General features: G+C 57.6%; 1 protein-coding gene across 8 annotated transcripts in view; it reads right to left on the bottom strand.

Moving 5' to 3' along the window:
- The window catches only part of LOC104363421 (dysferlin), a 99,932-nt gene that overhangs the window by 66,800 nt on the left and 14,242 nt on the right, over positions 1–18,890 (bottom strand). For all 8 annotated transcript variants that reach the window (XM_042807956.1, XM_042807955.1, XM_042807952.1 and 5 more), the window contains 13 exons: positions 18,482–18,595; positions 17,771–17,948; positions 16,998–17,122; positions 16,388–16,494; positions 10,959–11,151; positions 10,250–10,405; positions 9,103–9,234; positions 8,502–8,668; positions 8,083–8,197; positions 7,832–7,937; positions 7,053–7,195; positions 5,840–6,013; positions 139–232 (listed from right to left, as the gene is read on the bottom strand). In XM_042807956.1, coding sequence (XP_042663890.1) covers positions 139–232; positions 5,840–6,013; positions 7,053–7,195; positions 7,832–7,937; positions 8,083–8,197; positions 8,502–8,668; positions 9,103–9,234; positions 10,250–10,405; positions 10,959–11,151; positions 16,388–16,494; positions 16,998–17,122; positions 17,771–17,948; positions 18,482–18,595 — 1,804 coding nt within the window. The remainder of the gene's footprint in view (positions 1–138; positions 233–5,839; positions 6,014–7,052; positions 7,196–7,831; positions 7,938–8,082; positions 8,198–8,501; positions 8,669–9,102; positions 9,235–10,249; positions 10,406–10,958; positions 11,152–16,387; positions 16,495–16,997; positions 17,123–17,770; positions 17,949–18,481; positions 18,596–18,890) is intronic.

The following is an 18,890-nucleotide window of genomic DNA, read 5'->3' on the forward strand; positions in this document are numbered from 1 at the left end:
CACACACACCCCCCCCCACTTTCCACCCACCAGCACTCGAGGTGGGGGCGAGAAGAAGAGGATGGGAAACGTTCGGCTATGGGGCCTGGACTCGCCACGGGGGGATTTCACCCTCCCCTCCAACCCTTGGGGCCTTACAGTCGAATATGCACGAAATGGTGGGTCTGTTGACACCGAAGCTGAGGGTGGAGACGGATTTGCCATCATCGCTCCTGTCATCTGTCACTCCCCCCTGCAAGAGAAAACAAGGCAAGGTCGGGCATTCCGGGACCCCTCCGCAGCCAGGGCTCCCCACGGGATGGGGTTCTCCGGGGCATCATCCACGCAGGTATCTAAGGGGACCTGGGGCTCCCAGTGCCTCCTGGCAGCCCACGGAGGGACCCTCGGGCTCTCCTGCCCCAGGAGAGCAGAGAAGACCCCGGAGGGAACAGGACACGACAACAAAAGCAGCCCGAGGGCCACCGACTCGCATCCCCTCACTCCTCCCAGCACCTCACCAGCATGGAAAAGCCTCTCCACAAAGTTCATCATTCCTGGAGCAATGGGTAAAAGTTAAAGCAATTTCACTGAGTCCCCTTGCGAGCAAAATTAACGGAGTACAAACTTTGTGACCAGTGATACGGGTGGTGTCAAATGAAGCCAAATGCCCCGTTCACTGCTTGGGGGGAGTCTCGGCCGACCTTGGCCACCGCTCTTCCCTCTTCTTGTGTTTGCCTGCGAGAGCCAACCTTTTATCACCTCGGCTGCAAATATTTAGCTGCAGGAAAAGGAGCGTAAAGGTAACTTCCTGGCAAGTGTCAATCCGATCTTTAAATATTTTTCAATTATCAAATGCTAGGGAGTGACAGGAGGAGCGTTTAAAGAAAAAAAGGAAAAGGAAGAAGGAAAAAAAGGAAAAGAAGAAAAGCAGGTCTGGGACAGAGTTTCCAGAGTGCAGAGCCACCTAGTCCCAACAGCGCGTCAAGAGCGTAGGTGGCCTGCAGAGCCCCCCTTGCCTTCCAGGCAGGAATCACAATTACCGGGACACTGTCTGCCGAGGACGCCCGGGGGTTTGCGCTGCACTGACGGCGGTGAGGTCGCGCCGAGGGTTTGCCAGGCAACCTCCAGCTCTGCCTTCCCTTCCTCGCCCCCTGCTCCCCACAGGAGCTGAATAGCTCCTCAGTTATTTTTATGACCTTCCTACCCGGCAGACCGCCGGGCCCCCCCGCCCCGGTCCCCCCACCCTGACCTGCGCCCGCTGCCAGCCCGGGGAAGGGCAAGTGGAGGAGATCAGGAGCCCAGATGGGGCAGGGATTGCTCTAGGAATCCCACAGCAAGGGCTTGGGGACCCCCCCCAGCCCATCCACCACAGGGAAGGGGGGCTCCTCGCACCCCAAAACACCATGGAAAGCACACCTTGGAGAGAGCAAGCTAGAAAATGCTCTTGCTCAGGGCTATGCCTTGCCCTTTGGGGTACCCCTATGATCTCCTCCCTTTGCCCTGTCCCCAGGGTGCACTCCACCCTGGTCAAACCCCAGTGGCACCACGTGCCCACCCTGGCTGTCACCCCCTCGGTTTAACTCATGTCCCTGCTCGGGAGCGGTGGTTCAATCGCGCCTGGTGCAGAGCCAAAGTTGGGGCGTAAGCACCGGCAGAAACAGGCAAGATTTTCCAGCCTGGCATGGAAAACCCAAAGCTCTCCGTCGGCCAAAGGTTCCCCTCGGATGATTTTTGGAGGAGGATGGGAGGAAATGGGGCTTGCAGGGTGGGGAAGGCTGCTTGCAGCTCCAGGGCAGGGCCGCTGGGCTTTCCATCAGAAACCAGAGACGGCCCCGAGCCACAGAGCTCGGCCCTGGGCTTCCCCAAAATTGGACCCAGGGCAGAGACATGCCTGGGGGCCACACCGCGTCCTGCGGTCCTTCTCTTTTAATGACTGTCGGTGACAAGCGAGCTGCAAAATGGCAGATCCCCAAAATAACTGGGACACGCTGTCACAGAGAGGGAAAGCCAAGACCAAGCTGGTATGATGGAGACGATGGCCAAACCAGCAAGCCCGAGGGAAAGGAAGGCCGCTCAGTTTATCTGGGGGGATGCACAGGTGAAATACAGGCAAAAAGGGAGGAAATGACAGCAAGCGGTGGTGTTACACTGGCTCTGTCTTTGGGGTAGGGGTGGGAGAGCTAAAATCCTTCTACACCACCAACTTCTTGGTCTCAAGCTCCCCATTAGTCAGCTGGGACCCCGCAGCTGGGGGCAGCAGGAGCGAGCGGGGGAATCAGTGGGATGTAACGCCTGAGGCAGCTCAACCTGCCCCAACGGGCACCCCAAATCCATCAGGCTAAGGGCATCCGAGGCAACCGAAACCCTGTGCCGTGTGGCAGCACCGCGAGCCCTCGCAGCTGCCTGGCCCTGATGCTGCTCCCCACAGCACGGGGGGCTTGGGGAACAACCCCCCCCTCTCCGTTGTTTGGGGTCAGGGGAAGGATGGAGCCTGTGCGAGCGCTGAAATAAAAGTCTCCAAGCAAAAGCATGTGCTTGGGGAGAGCGAGCATGCAAAAAAAAAAAAAAAAAAAAATCATGCCTGCACGTACATGCAAGCATGTGTGGGTCTGGGGTCCATCCAAACAGGCGCTGAGCTCACCCTGCAAAGATGCTGAGCCCCGTGCACGGCCCCGGGGCTGCAGCTGCTCAGCTCTGTGGGGATAGCATCGCCGGAGTGGGGGTTTTGGGGGAAAACCTCGGCCAAGGAGCCGCCAGCTCCTACAAATCCCCCCTCAGCAGCTGGGCGACCCGCTGGGGCTCTGCTCACCAGCTGCTCCCGGCTCTGGCTCACCCTGGCCCTGGGCTGTTGGGGTTCAGTGCGTCTTAACAGCCCCCACTGCTCAGTTTGGTGGGGCCGGAGAGCTGAGCATCCCCGGGCAGAGGGAGGCCCAGAAACCCCAAGCACCATCCACACATTCCTGCATCCAAGACACATTCCTGCTGCTCATGTTTGGTATTATCTTCCTGTTGGAAGCCAACCCTTTCGAATAGCTCGGGGAATTAGCACTTGGGGTGTTGGCTTGTTCTGTCTGACTTTGCACTTTCATCCTCCCTCCGCTTCGGTTTCCCTGCGCCGCCACACGGCTCCTTTGCTGGACGGCAACTCATGCCACAACCACAAAACTGCACAAATGCCTTTCGCGGAGAAGGCGGCAGATAACAGCAACGGGACGGAGCAGACAGGAGGAGCTCGGGGAGGCTCCAGGGTGGCAGCCCCGGCCCCAGACCTGGATAAAATCCAACCTGGGGGATGCTCCAGGATGCCTCTCCTGACAGCAGCTTTATTCTGCTTCAGCGCGATGGGAGCTGGTGGCAGAAGCTCAGACTCCATCCCTGTGCCCTCCTCAGCTCTGACATCTCAGCCTGCGAAAGCTACCTCCCTCGGCCCGCGTTTAAAAAGCGTTAGAAATAGATATAGAGGAAAAATCAGTGCCCACCTTTTCCAGCCCTCAGCACCCACTCTTATTTTCCCATCCTTGGTACCACTTCACCCCACCACCCTGATCCCTCCTCCCGCTTGCGGCTCCAGTGGACAGAGGGGTTGATGCTCTGCAGGTCTGGAGGGTCTGGGGTTGCTGGATAGGAGATGTTATGTAAATTTAGGTATTATTTTGGGATGGAGCATCCTGGAAAAATACATAAGTCATTCAAGTGAGAGAGGAGAGCTAGAAAGGCATGTAGCTGCAAAACCAGAAAGTATGGCAAGATCATTTATAAAGCAATCCACGGAAAACCAAGCAACCACAGCAAATGTGGCCAGTAACCCCAAAATATGAGGGCACCAAGGAGAGCCAGAATGACCTACTGCGGAGGGGAATTCGGCGAGCGGAGCCCGACGGGCGGGTGGCCGGGTCCTGCACCCCCCGGGCTGCCGGGAGCCAGAGCCAGGGCTGGGGACGGATTCACCTGCCGCTCTCCCGGGCTGCTCCCTCCCCAGCTGCCACCCTGAGGGGACAGCGTCCCCCCAAATCTCCCCACTTCAAGTAAACACTACTCCTCGTCAGGCAGCATCGCCCTGCCCGGGCGATGGCTCAGCTCCCAGGAGCGGCACGGTCCTACAGCAATGGGACCTGGTGATGCCCTGCGACCCTGCTGTCACCCAGGACCCTGCTGTCACCCAGGACCCTGCTGTCACCCAGGACCTTGCTGTCACCCAGGACCCTGCTGTCACCCAGGACATGGCTGAGGGCTCTCCTTGTCTTTTGCTGACATTCAAGGCGGGCAAATCTACAGTTCGGGCATTTGTCTGGCGTAAGGGGTTTGGATGTCTGCACTGGGGGCGTCTTGGAGCAGCAGTGATGCTTAGGGCAGCGTTTGGTGGGGAAAGGGGAGAGAGAAAAGCATGGCATGGGAAGGGAAGGCAAGGAATATCATGGCACGGCGAGGCAAGGCACAGCAAGGCATGGCAAGGAAAGACAAGACATGGCAAGGCATGACATGGCATGGCAAGGCATGGCAAAACAAGGCAAGGCGAGACAAGGCAGGACAACTGCTTGTTTTGCTAGAATTGTTTTCAGTTAGAAAGTAAGCAAAATAATAAACTGGATGCGTTACATGATAAAATAATAAAAGTTATAGACATAACATTGGCATAAAGATAAATGAGAGATGTGGGATGCTCTTAAGAACTGGGCACTCCAATGTTAACTGACACGGCTAAGAAATGCTCTGAAAATAATTCTGCAACGTGTATAACACCAGGTCTAACCAGCTTTGTGGGTGGAGGGCTGGAAGGGGCAGCCCATGGCAGCCTGGGGCAGTTGAGGACTCAGCAGCAGACCAGTGACACCAGGGGACACTTAAATCAACTGGGGACCCCCTGCCACCACATCAACGTCACCAGGAGCAAAGCAAGCAGCAGTTCCCGGGCTCATTGCCACATTGCCATTTTAATTAGGCTTTTTTCTCCCTTCCCTTTGCTTCAGCCTCTGCCCCACACACATGAGGAGAGGATTTTCCTCCCCCGGGTCTCCCCCACATCCCCTGGTACCCCCAGTAGACGGGTCCATCAGCAGCCAAACTCACAGACCCATTTCATTTACGGGCTAACGAAGTTGAAACGAGGGCAGGGCTGAGTCCCTTGGAAAACCACACGACCAAGCAGAGCCCCAAGACAGCCCCATCAGACACCCCCCACCACCACCCTCCCCTCGCCCCCAGAGCCAGGGAAGGGCACGGGGGGTTCCTGCAGAGCCCCACGGGCGTGCACACACACACACGTGTGCACGGACACGCACCCCTTGTTGTAGGGTTTTCCAGCTAAATCCTCCCCGATTGCCTCTGCTGAGATGCAGAGGAATGAGGCGTCTGTCTGAAAATCACATCAGGGGGCCCCAGGGTGAAGGGGGAGAAGCCAGGGTCCCACCAGCAGTCCTGGGGGTGCAGGGACCCCCCCAGTATGGGGCCAGAGTGAGCTCAGGGCTGATGTATGCGAACGCCACGCAGCCGCCTGTGCCCCAAAGGGGCTGCTGGGTTCAAACACTGGATGGAGGGAAGGACAGAACAGGGAAGGGGAAAAAAAGAAAAAAAAGTCAAATGGGGAAAAAAAAAAAAAAAAGTCCTATAATAGGGGCTTTGTGCTGCTGTGGTTGCTTCTCATTTAGTTATTGGAAAAGCCAAAGGATTATGAAATCCAGTGGATTAAGAAAGCCAGAATATTAGCTAAACAAACAGTGGTGGGTGCAGGCAGCAGATAACGAGTGGTGGATAATGAGCTTTGCTCCCTGGGATGGGACGGGACGGGGCAGAGGGTGGGAGCAGACCTGACCAGCCACCCCCCTCCCAGGCGGCACTTTTGGGGGGAAAGTTGGGTACCTACCAGGGCCCCCTCCAAGGCGAAAACAGCGGCGGCCCCGGTGCGCTCCAGGGGCTCCATCCTGCGCCTCCAGCGACGGCGGCGGAAGGTGTCGGTCCGGCGATGCTTCAGGTGGAAGCGCCAGCCGAAGAGCGAGGCGTACTCCCAGCCCTCCCCGTCCAGCTCCTCCTGCTTGTGCTGCCGGGCAGGGACAGGCTGGGGGTCAGGGGGGGCCCGAGCCCCACCACCCCACATCCCCTCTGCAGGTGACAATGGGGGGATGGTGGCGCAGCCAAAGGGCAAAGCCAGTTGCGCATTGGGGTCTCCAAGGTCAAGGTTGTGCCCACCCAAACCCGGGTCCAGCCTGTTCAAGCTGTTGCCTGCTACAGCTGTGCCACCCCGTGTCCTCCGTGTACCTCTCCAGCTTGGAATCACAGAATCGTTTAGGTTGGAAAAGACCTTTAATTAAGATCATCGAGTCCAACCATTAACCTCGCCCTGCCAAGGCCACCCCTGGGGATTCAGCCCTTCATCCTGTCCCAGGGCTGAACCCCACTTGGAGAAGGGTCACTGGGCAAGGAGGGGGCCACAAACTGCCCCAACACCTCCGTCTCCCCAGCCTGCCTTCCACTTTGCCACCACCTCTGAGCCCTCCCAGGGCCACCACCGGGAACTTCTCCCTGGGGCATCAGTCACAAGCCCGTGAAGGCTTTTTCTCCCCAGAGCTGTGTCACCTCCCTGGGACACTTGCATCCCTTTGGTAGATGGGGTGGCAGGGGCTCCCCATGCTTTCCAGCCGCAATTATCTGGAAAAAGTGCTGGGAAGGGAGGCAATTGTCTTGGACAACAGGCTGGGGGTAGGGAAGAGCAGCAGCGCTGCGGTGGCATTTGCAGTCCAATTGCACCACCTAGAGGGAAGCGGGACTGGGACAAGGGACAGACTGGGGACCTCGGCCAGCCCCGGTCCCCCGAGCTGCTTTGTGGCACCGGTGGATGTCCCCATCCCGTCCCGCAGCCCAACCAAGCACCCCTAGAGTGCTCTCCACCTCTAGGAGGTGTTGACCCCCATGGTGGGAACCACAGAGGCTTCTGTCTGCTCCAGCGCAGACACCTGGGCCACCGGAATCCAAAGCACGGCGGGTCTCTGCAGAAGGCCAAGCACCTCCACCTTCACAGGGAGACACGGGGACACGGCCCCAACATGCTCTCGCCCTCTTCTCCGTGTCCCCCACCCTACCTTCCTCATGGCCTCCATCTGCGCGAGGTCCCTCCGGCGAAGGCGCACCCAGCGCCGTCGCCGGTTGGTGTGGTACATCTTCTCGGCCGGCACCCAGGCCTTGGGCTTGCGGTCTGGTGGGATGGTGATGCCGTACTCCCAGCCTTGGAGAGAAGGAGACACCTGGATGAGGGCAGGAGAAGAGCCGCCCACCTTGCCTCCCACCAGGGACCTCTCCTCACGCGCATCCACACTGGAACAGCTTTGACAGCAAAGGTTCGCCCAGATACTTGCTTTCCCAGTTTGCTGGTCCACACAGATAACGACCTACTCGTGCTTCTACCCAACGGAGGTGTTGCTCTGGGGACGCCCCGGTGATGGATCCATGGTGTCCCACCAGCCCTTGGCTCAAAGTCACAGCTTGGGGACACTCCTCTCTGTCCTTCCCTCCTCAGGCAGCCCCAACCCTTGTGACCACCTCAGATGCTCTCTGGCCTGACACTTTCCATTTGTCTTTCACCAGAAGCCAGGTAAGATCTTCCAGAAGAACAGCCTGCTCTACCCCCAGCAGCAAGGGAAGCGTCGCCTTCGTGGCTGCCCAGCCCACAGCCCCAGAGCGAGGGGGACAGGGTGCCCCCAGGGCCTGACCCCCTTCTCCTGAAGGCAGTGGTGCAGCTCACGCGGCCACGAAAGGGATGTTACCATCCCTGCTGCTGGATGGGACCGAGGAAGGAAACACCATCATGGGCAGAATAAAGGGGGTGAAAAGAGGACGGACGCCCACAACCGCTGTCCGATACCTTTCTCATCCACAGCTCTGTTGAGATCCGTGTCCCACTCCACGTCTTCCCACTTCCAGCCTGGAGGACACTCAATCTCATCCTTATGCAGGACCTTCTCCCCGTTCTGTGAGACGCAGGGGTGTTAGCAATCAAGCAGTGCCCAGCAGATGCCTAATTCCCCCCTGAGCCCCTGGGGGGGGGGGGGGGGGGCTTCCTGCCCCTGCAGCCTGGGGTGCTGCTCAGCCCCCGCCTGCCCACCCTGCCCTTACCACGTCGGTGTAGGCGTCGGTCATGTGGATCCACTGCCCTCCAGGCAGCCGGACCTGGTTCTCAAACACCTCCTCCACGAAGCTCAGGTGCCCGGCGTCCACGTCATGCAGTAACCTGCCCCCCCCCGCCCCCGGGGAGATGCACAACGTCAGGGGCTCCCCCTCCTGCCCTCCCAGCCCTACGCGGGCAGCCTCGTGGCCTCCCTCCTCCCGGGGCCGGCCGGGACACCCCCCTGCCCGGGCACCCCGCTGTGCCTACCACGGATGGGGCAGGCAGATGGGGAACCCCCCCCATGGTACCCCGGACCTCCATCCAGCTTTCTGGGTGACCTTGCCACCAGCTTAACATCTCCTCAGGCTTTTGGGGTGCCCGGGACAGCCCACCCGGGCTCTTCTCTTGGCAGAAAAAGGTCACTCACGTCTTCTCCGGGCAGATGAACCAGTCCCCAGCCCAGGTCCAGCCCGTGGACGGGCGGAAACTGTCCTTGGGCAGCTTGATCTTGCCAGTCACATCCGAGTATTTGGGGTAGGTCAGGCCAGTTGTGCCCCAGTTCCCCACCAGGGCCAGTTTGGTCTGGTTCTCATACTGGGGGAGCACAAGCAGAGAGGTTTTTTTGTGTTGGACGCATAAAATCCCATGGATAATCCTTTAAAAAAACCCCATGAATAATCCCTTCCTTCCTGAAGAGCCCCATCCTGAGGACAGACCTCCTGGGAAGAGGCCCTCCCCCCCCACCCCCGCCCCTTCGGGCACCCCAAGATTTCCAGCGAGTAGAAGGAAATGTGAAGCCACGATGTGGCTTTACGGCTCATTACCAACGTTCTCCCCTGGTGCTGGCGGCAACAACTTTTTCTTCTCACGGTTGGTACGAGCTGGTGTGACCCCCACCTGGCACCGCCCTCACCTATGGTCTAGCCCACCCCCTCTCCCCTCCATGGCGGAGCTGCTGCCCACACTGAAGAGAAAAAAAAAAAATAAAAAAAAAATACTTTATGGTGGTCCCTTAGCAAGATGCTCACAGTTTCGGCAAAGACGGAGAGCTTCCCCTCGGCGTACTGGTTAAATTCCTTCTCATCGACTGACAGCCCGAACCAGAGCTGGACCCGGATCTGGGCTGGGATCCTCGGACCCATCGCCTCCTCCTGGGGGTACTACGGAAGGCAGAGCCCCGTTAACAGCCCCGAGGAGGATATTAAGGGGGGATTCTTGGGGTGCGAGACAGGGGGTGGTGGGTACGAAGCCCCATGAAGCCCCAGCCGGGGAGGCAGGGGGGTAGGGTGGGACATGGAGCATCCCTGGGAATCGACAACGTGCAGAGCACTTTGGGGATGACCCTGAGGAGCTTCAAAGCCCCGGTGGTCAGGGCTTCTGCGGCTCAGCGAGACACCCTCCGGGGCAGGGACACCAAACCCAGCCAGCAGACTTCGGCAAAAATAGAAAGAATAAACAAGGAGATGTCTCACTGCCTTTTTTTCTCTCTCTCAGTTACTTTTTTTCGCCTTCAAGTGATGCTAGTTTTCCATCCAAAGCTAAAGTACAGAAAAAAAACAATATATTTTTGTTCATCTTTTGCTGCCAGCTGGGCTTGGGGTTTTGGGGTTTATTCAGTTTATTTTATTTCACTTTATTTTCTCAGAGCTTGTTCAGCACTGATTGTCTGCTCCCAAGCTGGCACGCAGCAAAAGGCCAAAGAAATATCATTTGTGATGTGAGAAGCTCGGTAAGTGCCTGGCAGAGGAGGCCGCAGCTTGAATTTCCTGGGGTGGCAGAGGGTCAGGAATTTTGAAAAACATAAAATAACATTAAAAAATTAAAAAATAAAATATGTTTTTTTAAAAAGCACCATCTGAGCCAAAGTGCACCCATCTTCACTGCCCTGGAACTTGCAGAAAATATGAGGAACTTCACGGGGACCTGCTGCAGAGCCGTGTAAGAGGAGCTGAGCCCCACCAGAAGCACAGACAGGCCCTGCCCATGAAGGACCAGCTTCAACCGGGCTGAAACTGGGCCTGGGGGGTCCTTGGAGCCCCGGGCCCTCGTGGGCTAACGTTGCGTTGGGATTTCAGGTCTCCCTGCTTGATTTTCCCTCTCTTCTTTTTTTTTAGGGGAAAAAAAAAGTTTTAAAAATAAACGCCAGGCATGGGCATGCATCAAAGGGCAAGGTACCTTCAGGAAGATGGTCTGCAGCTTGCCGCAGTTCTTGCCGCAGCAGCCGGAGGTGCCCCTGGAGAAGAGGACCTCGTGGGCTGGCACGCGGGCGTACGCTACGCGCTTGTGTCCCTGCAGCATCCAGATCACTATATCAGGCAGGCTGTTCTGGGGCTGGAAAACACAAAAACGGCCAACTTTAGGGGGGGGGGGGTGGGGTGGGGTGGCTCCAAACGAGCACGTCAGCCATGGAGGGATGCAGGGGGCTGGCGAGCAGCCGTGCCCCGGGTCCCACCATCAACACAAGCCCGTGGAGTGAGTTGGCCCAAACAGCATTTCAGCAGCTCCAGGGTCTGGCCAGGGCAGAGCAGCCCCACCCCGTTCCTCCCATTGCCCCCCCCCCCCCCCCCCCGGTTCTGCAGACAGCTCAGGTTGCTTTGGTTGGGGGTACGGATCTGCCACGAACAAGGCTGAACCCCGACGGTTGGGTGCCAAACCCAGCCCCTTCCTAACTCGGTTCCCATCACGGCACGGGGACGTGGGTGCAACCCTTGCGGGGGGCGGAGGGGCCAGGGCTGAGGGATCAGCATCGTCTCTGCTTCCCACCGTGTCGCCGGGCGATGGCTCCCAGCCGTTGTACCATGATGGGGAGCTTGGGAAGAACAAGACACACACACACACACACCCCCCTTCCTCAAGGTCAAAAAACATCTCCTGCAAGCGTTACCTCCTCTGCCATGGCCTTCAGCCTGGAGAGCCAGTCCTCTGCCTGCTCCAGGGCCACCGACAGCCTCGAGTCCTCGTGCTTGAGCTTCAGGGCTGCCTTCACCATCTGCTCCAGGTTGGTGCTGCGAAACCGGTACAGGTGCTGGTCCAGGTGGGTGCTGGCCGGCTTCCCCAGGACGTCAGGCAGGGCCAGGCTGGGGGGGGGACGGGCAGAGATGCACCGTTAGCAGCTCGCTCATCCCCTCGTGGGGGTTTTGCTCTCCATTTTTTTTTTTTTTCCTTCCCTCCTTTTCAGCGAGCTTCCAAAAAAATTAACAAGCCGCCGAAGACGCACTTGGGGAACGCGGCAATGCCAAGAGCGAAGGAGTTTCAAACCACACTTGGAGCCCCCACACATCACCCACAGCAGCCAGGATGGGGCCCTGGCTGAGCCGTGCACACCACGTACACACACACACACACACACATTTTAATATAAATTGATTCAAGCTGCTGGATAAATGCTTCAGGAGTCCGGGAGGATCACCGCTGCACTGAGCCGTTTAGAGGTTTTCCTGTAAAATGCGGTGATTTACGGTGCTGCTGTTATAAATGCTCTTCTTGCTCCCGGCTCCCAGCCTGCAGCCCCCTCAGCAGCCGCCGCATCCCCCCCTCGGGCTGGGACTGGGTTCCATCAGCCCCATTGTCATTGCGTGATAAATACAAAGGACAATATCTCTTGCCCAGCCGCGCTCATCCAGACACGCCACGGACAGACACACAGCATGGCACCTGCCCGGGTTGTCCCAGGTTAATAACCTGGTCTGGCTAAACCTGCAAATTAAATTTCTACTTTCTGCATAAAGTCAAAGTTACAGGACGCTTGGGGAGGGACGCGCAGTTGAAACTGGGACAGCGAAATTTAGGTCTTTCATTTCTCTTGAAGAGAGTTGGGTTTGCTGTTATTTCCAAAAGGAGCCAGAGTGCTGCGGGTGTTAATGAGCCCGATCATTCAGTAACATGCTGTGTGAGCAGCTAAATTAAAAGACCATGTTGGGGTTGCAGCCCTCCAGGGTTAGACTGGTCGCACTCCCTGACCTCAGCTTTGTACGCCCACGTTTCGTTTGTGTTTTTATTATGAGGGAGCTGCTAATGAGCTGACCTCCCACTTGTTTTCCATGGCTTGCATTGTCACTGGTGCACTGGTGCATGGGAAAGACACTGCTCACCCATCAAGCAAACCACTTTGGGGCAGAAACTAGGATGTACTTCAATATCCCTGCAGGAACAGGGAAAAAAAAAAAAAAAATACCCACTGCAGTTGAATTCTATTTCAGAAAGATAAATGATAAAACTATGCAAAAAAAAAGAGAGAATGTGTTAAAGGTCTGTGGAAAGGAGGAGCAGAAAGGGCTAAAACCTGTAGGCAGAATGGAAATGGCTTGAAGACATTTTGTCCCTGGAGATACGTGCTGCATGTCAGAGACTACAAAGATTAAACGAAGTTAGATTTTGCTCAAATGGGAAAATGGAAAAGACCACAGACTCCACCAAGTGAAATGTAAAAATACCATGAAGTAGTTGAAAAAAGAAAAACGCAGAAAGATGGAGGAGTGCCCATTAAAAATGCAAAGCGCAAAGAGCTGTCCCTGTTTAGGTGGATAAAGGACACGAGGTGTCACCTCCATCTGGTGAGCCAGAGCCAGAAACAGCATTTTTCAGAGCAAAAAGGCTGGGAGCAGGGAGGATCTCGGGGCAGAGCCCCTCGTCGGGGTCTGTCCCGCCTCGGCGACCGGGAGCAGAGGTGGGGGGGGAACCAGTGGAGCAGCAAATCGTTCGGAATTCAAGTGGGAAACGGTTGGACGGTTGGGTGGGATCTCCAGCTTTGTGCTTAATATTGCTTAAGATTAACGATTGAAGGACTGAAAGGAACAACGTGATGGCAACCTCAAGGAGATCTGGGGGGATCTGGGGGGACCCAAGATCAGAAAGTTGGAATTTTGCATCCAGGAGGCTAGCAAAAACCACAACTAAGACGAAAAGAGCAGGGAGGTGGGCAATCTGGACCCGAGAGCCCACAGCACCATCCTGTTACCTCTCTGGTCACGGATTATTAAGAAAAAGCCAAAGGGCTGAACTGAGACCATCACTGTGCCAACACAGAAATGTGTGGTGCTTCCTCGTGTGAACACTGTGCTTCCAGCTGGGGAAAGGTGCAACAGAATTCGACGAAGTACGAGGAAGACCAAAAGGACGATCGAAAACGTGGATCCTCCTCTGCAGCAGGGGCTCTCTGGCCACCCCTTGCATATTTTGCCACGCTCCCAGCTCCGACAGGGAACGGTGGAGGGGTCAATTCCCAGGCAGCTTGCTTCCGAGCTCCAGCACAGAACAATCCTCACGCCACGGGAGACGCGGCCAGGAGCAGAAGGACAAAACCCACCCTTCAGGTCAGCGCTGCAGCTCACCGGCACAGAGAAGCTGCGGGAGCTGCCAGGACCTGGCTGCAATCCAGCGTTTCGGGGACATGGTTTTGCTGCACCTCACCTTTCCCTAACTTTGTCCATTTGTGAGCTACTTCCAATTCTTTTCCAGAGAGCGGCCGTCTCCCGCCTCTTCACGCGAAGGTCTGGGAAAGACGATGGCCAAGGAGATGCTGGCACCACGTCACTGCTTTCCTCCGGGGAACGGGAGGTGGGGAGATCCGGACCCGGAGGAGGATCGGCAGCAGCAAGGTGTTGTCCTCATCCCTCCGAAGCCCTGATGGAAATGAGCCCTGTTCCGGCCGAGCACAGCGAGCAGGCTTGGGCAGCGTAAGGAGCTGAAGGAATTGATGCCTCAAACATTCCTCGGCACAGGAAACCTCGAGGCCAGGCCCGGGGTCTTTGTGCCGGGGCTGAGGAAGCCGCCCAGGGCAGCGCGGGGGGATCGAAGGGTGCGCGGCTCCACTGCCAGCTGCTGCCGTGCCAGATTCCTCGGATAAGCCTCGAAGGAAACTGTATGTTTGGGCCAAAAAGACTGCTGAGCTAAAGGCTGGACAATTACCCAAGAAGAAAAAAAAAAAAAAACTGAGGAAGAAGTAAAGGTGCTGTGGGGAGCAGGACCACCTTGTCCCTCATGGAAATGAGTTCCCGGAATACCCGTCTCTCTCGGTCCAGCATGCGAATCAGCCGATAAGATGAACTTAAAAGACGACAGAGAACTTTGCTGTGTGTGCACCCACCACCCAAGATTTCCAGACCTGAGACGACGCTGGAACCTGGGGTGGTGAATCAGACTCTCTTTCTGTCCTTTCTTTTTCTTTTCCTTCCTTTCCTTTCTTTCCTTTCTTACAAATTTATCAATAAGAGACCATATTGCTTCCTAGCCTTTTCCAAGTTCGTTATTTCTACCACGAGTAAAACCATGGTCGTTTGGTGTCATTTCACCTTAATTTAACCTGAGGGGATCACAGAACCTTTACGACTCCCTGGGATCCCAGTCCGGGCCGTAACAGGCAGCGTCATGGGGGGAGCTGCGGACAGGTCCAGCTGCACGGCTCAGCTCATCCCCCCCCTAGACTGAGCACATGGAGCCGTGCAAACCACCCCACCCCCCCCCCCAAAAAAAAAGCCATCGGGGCTGTTTCAGCCACCCCTAATCTCAAGTACCACCCTGGCCAGCCAGTCCCAGCCCCTGCACCAAGCCCTTGCAGAGACAGAGGAGCCGCATCCCGTGGGAGCCGAGCACAGAGCGGGGCCAGGAGCCAGCAGGAACCACAGATCTGGCACATCCCGCGGCCACATTTTTCCCCTCCTGGTTAATTGAATTTGTTTTGGAGGGCACAGGACCTCTGGAAAACCCAAAGCCGTGGCTCAGCCCTCCGGTCCCATCCCGCAGCCCATCGATGGCTCCGACCTTTCCAGCAGAGCCAGCGTGCGCAGGGGGCAAAACACATCTCCTTTTGAGGCTCAAAAGCAAATAAATAGGGAGGTTGTAAGTATGTGTGTGTGTGTTTTCTTAAGCCTGTCCCCCAGCAGGGCTGTGGAGCAGGGTCAGCTCGTTCAAGGTCTCCTCGCCCAGGTGTCTGGTCCCACACTGGTGTCACAGGAGGGTCCAGAGAGGCTGCACCCCCCATGCCCCCTGCCCCCCCAGAACCTCCACAACCTCTCCTTGGGCCTTTCAAGGAGCAGGGGGGACAAAAAGGGGGACCTAGGGCTCGGCAGCAAGCTCAGCTCACCACTCTTCACTGGCAGAAGCCCGGGTGAACAGTGGGCATGGTCCTGCAAGCTGGTGGCTATTGTGGAAGGGGTGGGGAACCACTGATCCCAGCAGGTTTGATGGCCCCAAAACCAGCCAAGAAGGCCAAATTATCCCTCTTTGCTGAGGTAAAGCATCAAGAGCCACCACACAAGCTCAGTGGCCATGGAGGTCCACCCACCACAGCCACCAGTTGCCACCGTTGGGGCTGTCCCAGCCCGGTGCAGGGCTGTCTCTGCAGCTTGGCTGCTCCCTGCCCGCCTCCCAAGGCAAGAAAGATCCAAGAGGCACAGCAGTTCTCTTAATTCCCCTTGGCAAGGGCTTGCCAGGGCTAAAAACACACCAGCAATCCTACTGTTGTCCTTCCCCAGATTGACAGCACGGAGCTGCTGCAGGAAAGCTCTGTGGCCAGGCATGGGCATGGGATGGGACTTGGAGATCATCTCCACGGGCATACTTGAAGGTGAACCATGGTCCAAGGACCCTGGTGAGGTCAGTCCCTGAAACACCTTCCTGAGGGCTGAGCCGCTCCTTGGGATACAACGTCATGGTCAAACGGCAGCGATGCTCCCCGGAGCAGCCCCTCATCCCCACAAAGCACAATCCAGCCCTAAAAAAAAAAAAAAAAAAAACAGGCTCCGCAGAGGGAAAGCCTGCGGCACCCTGCGGAGTGTGCTCGGAAGGAATGTTCGTGTGCTCGGCAAGGTCAAAGCAGCAGCAGATGCTGGTGGTGCTGCCCACGGGGTCGCTGGGATGGTTGTGCCGTCCAGCCCCGCAACATCCTCTGGTCCGGCCGTTGGACGCATCACAGCCCGGCACAGCCGAACAACCCCTTCGGGGGCTCCGCACCGGTGCCTCCTGCGCCGCGCACCCAAGACTCAACCGAGAAGTCCCATCGGTGGCCCCTCAACCCACAAAGCCCCCCGGCCCTCTGCCTGGGCTGGCTCCGGCTCCCGCCCCGACACAATGCCGCGCAGCCAGGTGAGCCGGGCCGCGGCCCTCGAGTGAAGGCTGGAAATTTATGATTTGCCTTAAATGCCACCTTTTCAACTCCATGCCTTGGCTCGGTAACGTTTGAAGCGAACATTAGCAGAGGACCAGCATTTTTCAGAGAAAAAGAAAAAGAGAGAGAAGTTGGCCCTTCCAAGATAAATAAGTACTCTCGCAATAAACGGCATGAAAAGGCTCACAGTCAAAACTGGCAGAAAATACCTGCAGTCGGCGATGATGTCATCCATCAGCTGGGCACCCAGGGTGTCCAGCTCACTTGGCAAGCGGTTGGCCTTGAGAGCAAGGTGGACCTTCTCCAGGTTCGCCTCCTGCATGACAGATGGGGAAGAGAATCTGCACAGCAGGGACCCCCCGGGTGCCCCGCTCCATCCCACGTCCGGGACCCTCCCAGCGAGTGCCTGGGGCTGCTCCCCGCCATCAGAAACTCCAGCCCGGGTCCCACCAGGGCTCCGCACCTCTGGTTCTGCTCCCATTGGAGCTCCAGAGGAAACAATCATGAAATACAGCAAGAAATTCCATAAATAGCTCAGGAGCTGAAGGGAGGTCCTCGCCTCCTGCGCCTGCATGGGTAGGCAGGTGTGTGGCACGGCAAAGCACTGCGTCACACCCCCCTGTCACCCCAGCGAGGATGAGGGTGGTCTCTTTCCCTCCGTCACTCCACGGGCTGAGTGGGGCATCTGGGACCCCACCAGATTTCCCCTCCACAGCACAAGAGTCATCCAACCCCAAACCTGACCCGGCCTGGAGATGTCCTCTGCCCCCCTCCCTGTCCCCCAAGGCGGACAACGCTCCTTGCCACCGCGGCACTCACCAGCCTGTCTGCCGCGTGGTGGAGAAGGTTTTGAGCATCGGTCCGATGGCTGATGTCTTCCCAGTAGGATGACAACACCACCACGGGCTTCACGTTGCCCCAGGGCAGGTAGTAATACTGACAACCTGGAGGACACGGCACACCGGTGAGCTCACGGCATTAGGGTGACGGGGGACCCCACTCCTCGGGACCGAAGCAGAGATGAAGCGGGGCAGCGCAGCATTTGGCCTTGGGCAGAAGCCCATTTCTGGGGCTCTTTTGGAGCAAGAGGCTGGGGATTATGTTCCCCAAGCCCTTGTGCAACACAGCAATGCACAGCAAGGCCCTAAGGGATGCGCGTCAACCTCCATGGCCGCAGCAGCTCCTGCAACCAGCAGAACAACCCCAGTGGGATGGGGACATCTCACAGCAGAGCGAGAGCCCCACAGGAGCCAGGGGAGGGCCACCCCAAAGCACCGTCTCTCTCTTGAAGAGAAGAAGGTTCCCTTAGCACCAGCGGACTGCCCCAAAACCACTTCAGGTCAGCACAGAGCTGCGAGAAGTAGTCCTGGCTTTCCCCCTCCTCCCCAGTCACGCCTTACCCCTTCGCAGCACGGCTGAGGTGGGCAAGCACCTCCGGAGGTCATCTGGTCCAACCCTTGTTCAAGCAGGGTCACCCGGAGCCGTTTCTCCAGGCCCACGTCCAGCTGGGGTTTGAGTATCTCCAAGGATGGAGCCTCCACACCCTCCCTGGACAGCCCGTCCCCGTGCTCGGTCCGGGCGGCGCTGCTCACCGTCAAACACGGCCCGGCTGTACTGCGTGGTGGAGGCCAAGGGCAGGCACGTGTTGTCGAACTTGTTGCCGTAGTTGCCGACGCTGACCTCAAACTGGATGGCATCGTCCACGTCTTGGAGCATGGTGGCTGAGTAGAAGGCGGCGAAGAGGGAGTACTTCCGACGGCGCAGGTACTTCTGCAACGGGCGGGGGGAGCGTGTCCCTAGAGGAGACGCTGCCACCGCTCTCCTGCACCCCGACCCTCCGCTACCCCAACACCCCCCGGCTCAGCGAGGCCTCCGAGACGGAAAAGCTTATTGCAGGGACGAAAAGCCTGAGCTGCAGCAAGGGGATTTGGGGTGGGATCTTTAGGAGGAACCTGACAAAGGAGAAGGCTGGGCCTTTCCGTGAAAAAACGCGGTTTAAATCTGAAGAAGCGAGCAAAAGGAGCGCGTCCGTGCCAGCCCCTGAGTTGAGGCAAATCTCCCACCGTGTCCGCCATGGTCTGCTCGCTGCCCTGCAACAGCTCGGAGCAAGCGGGACACCTTGGGGGCAAAATTCGGCAGGAGACACCCTCCAAGAGCTCACGGACCACGCCGCCGCTCACAGGACATCACCCACCCAGGACCAACGCTCATGCCCCTTCCCTGGTGCCCCACGCACACACCATGCCGCCGGAGGGCCGACCCCAGGGCCCAGGGGGTCGGATGCCCCACGGAGACCCCGTTACCTCCACCCGCAGGACGTCATCCGCGGAGATGTCCTCCACCTTCTGCTCCCCGTGCTCCGCCAGTTTGGTCTCCAGCTCCACCAGCATCCTGCCGCGATACGCGACTCCCTCGCCCTTGGGGGAGACCAGGGACAGGCGTCAGGACCCCGGTGCCCCCCTCCCTGCAGGCGAGCTCTGCCTTTGCTTTCAGTGGGCTTCGTTGCAGAGGAGCGAGGTCAGGCAAAATATTTCTGCAAGAGCTTCGAAGGTAGAGAGCGTTTGGGCAGCAGAGCAGGGCCAGGAGGTGTTTAGCCAGCGGGAATAGCCAGGGAGAGAAAACGCGGTGCAGGCTCCTAATAACAAAGCCAGTTTGGGTTAAGAGCAGCATTTTTTTTTTTTTTTTTTTTTTTTTTTTGCAAGGAGGGGTGGG

Source organism: Tyto alba, unplaced genomic scaffold (genome assembly GCF_018691265.1).
Source record: "Tyto alba isolate M040663 unplaced genomic scaffold, T.alba_DEE_v4.0 Super-Scaffold_6, whole genome shotgun sequence".
Classification (NCBI taxonomy): domain Eukaryota; kingdom Metazoa; phylum Chordata; class Aves; order Strigiformes; family Tytonidae; genus Tyto; species Tyto alba.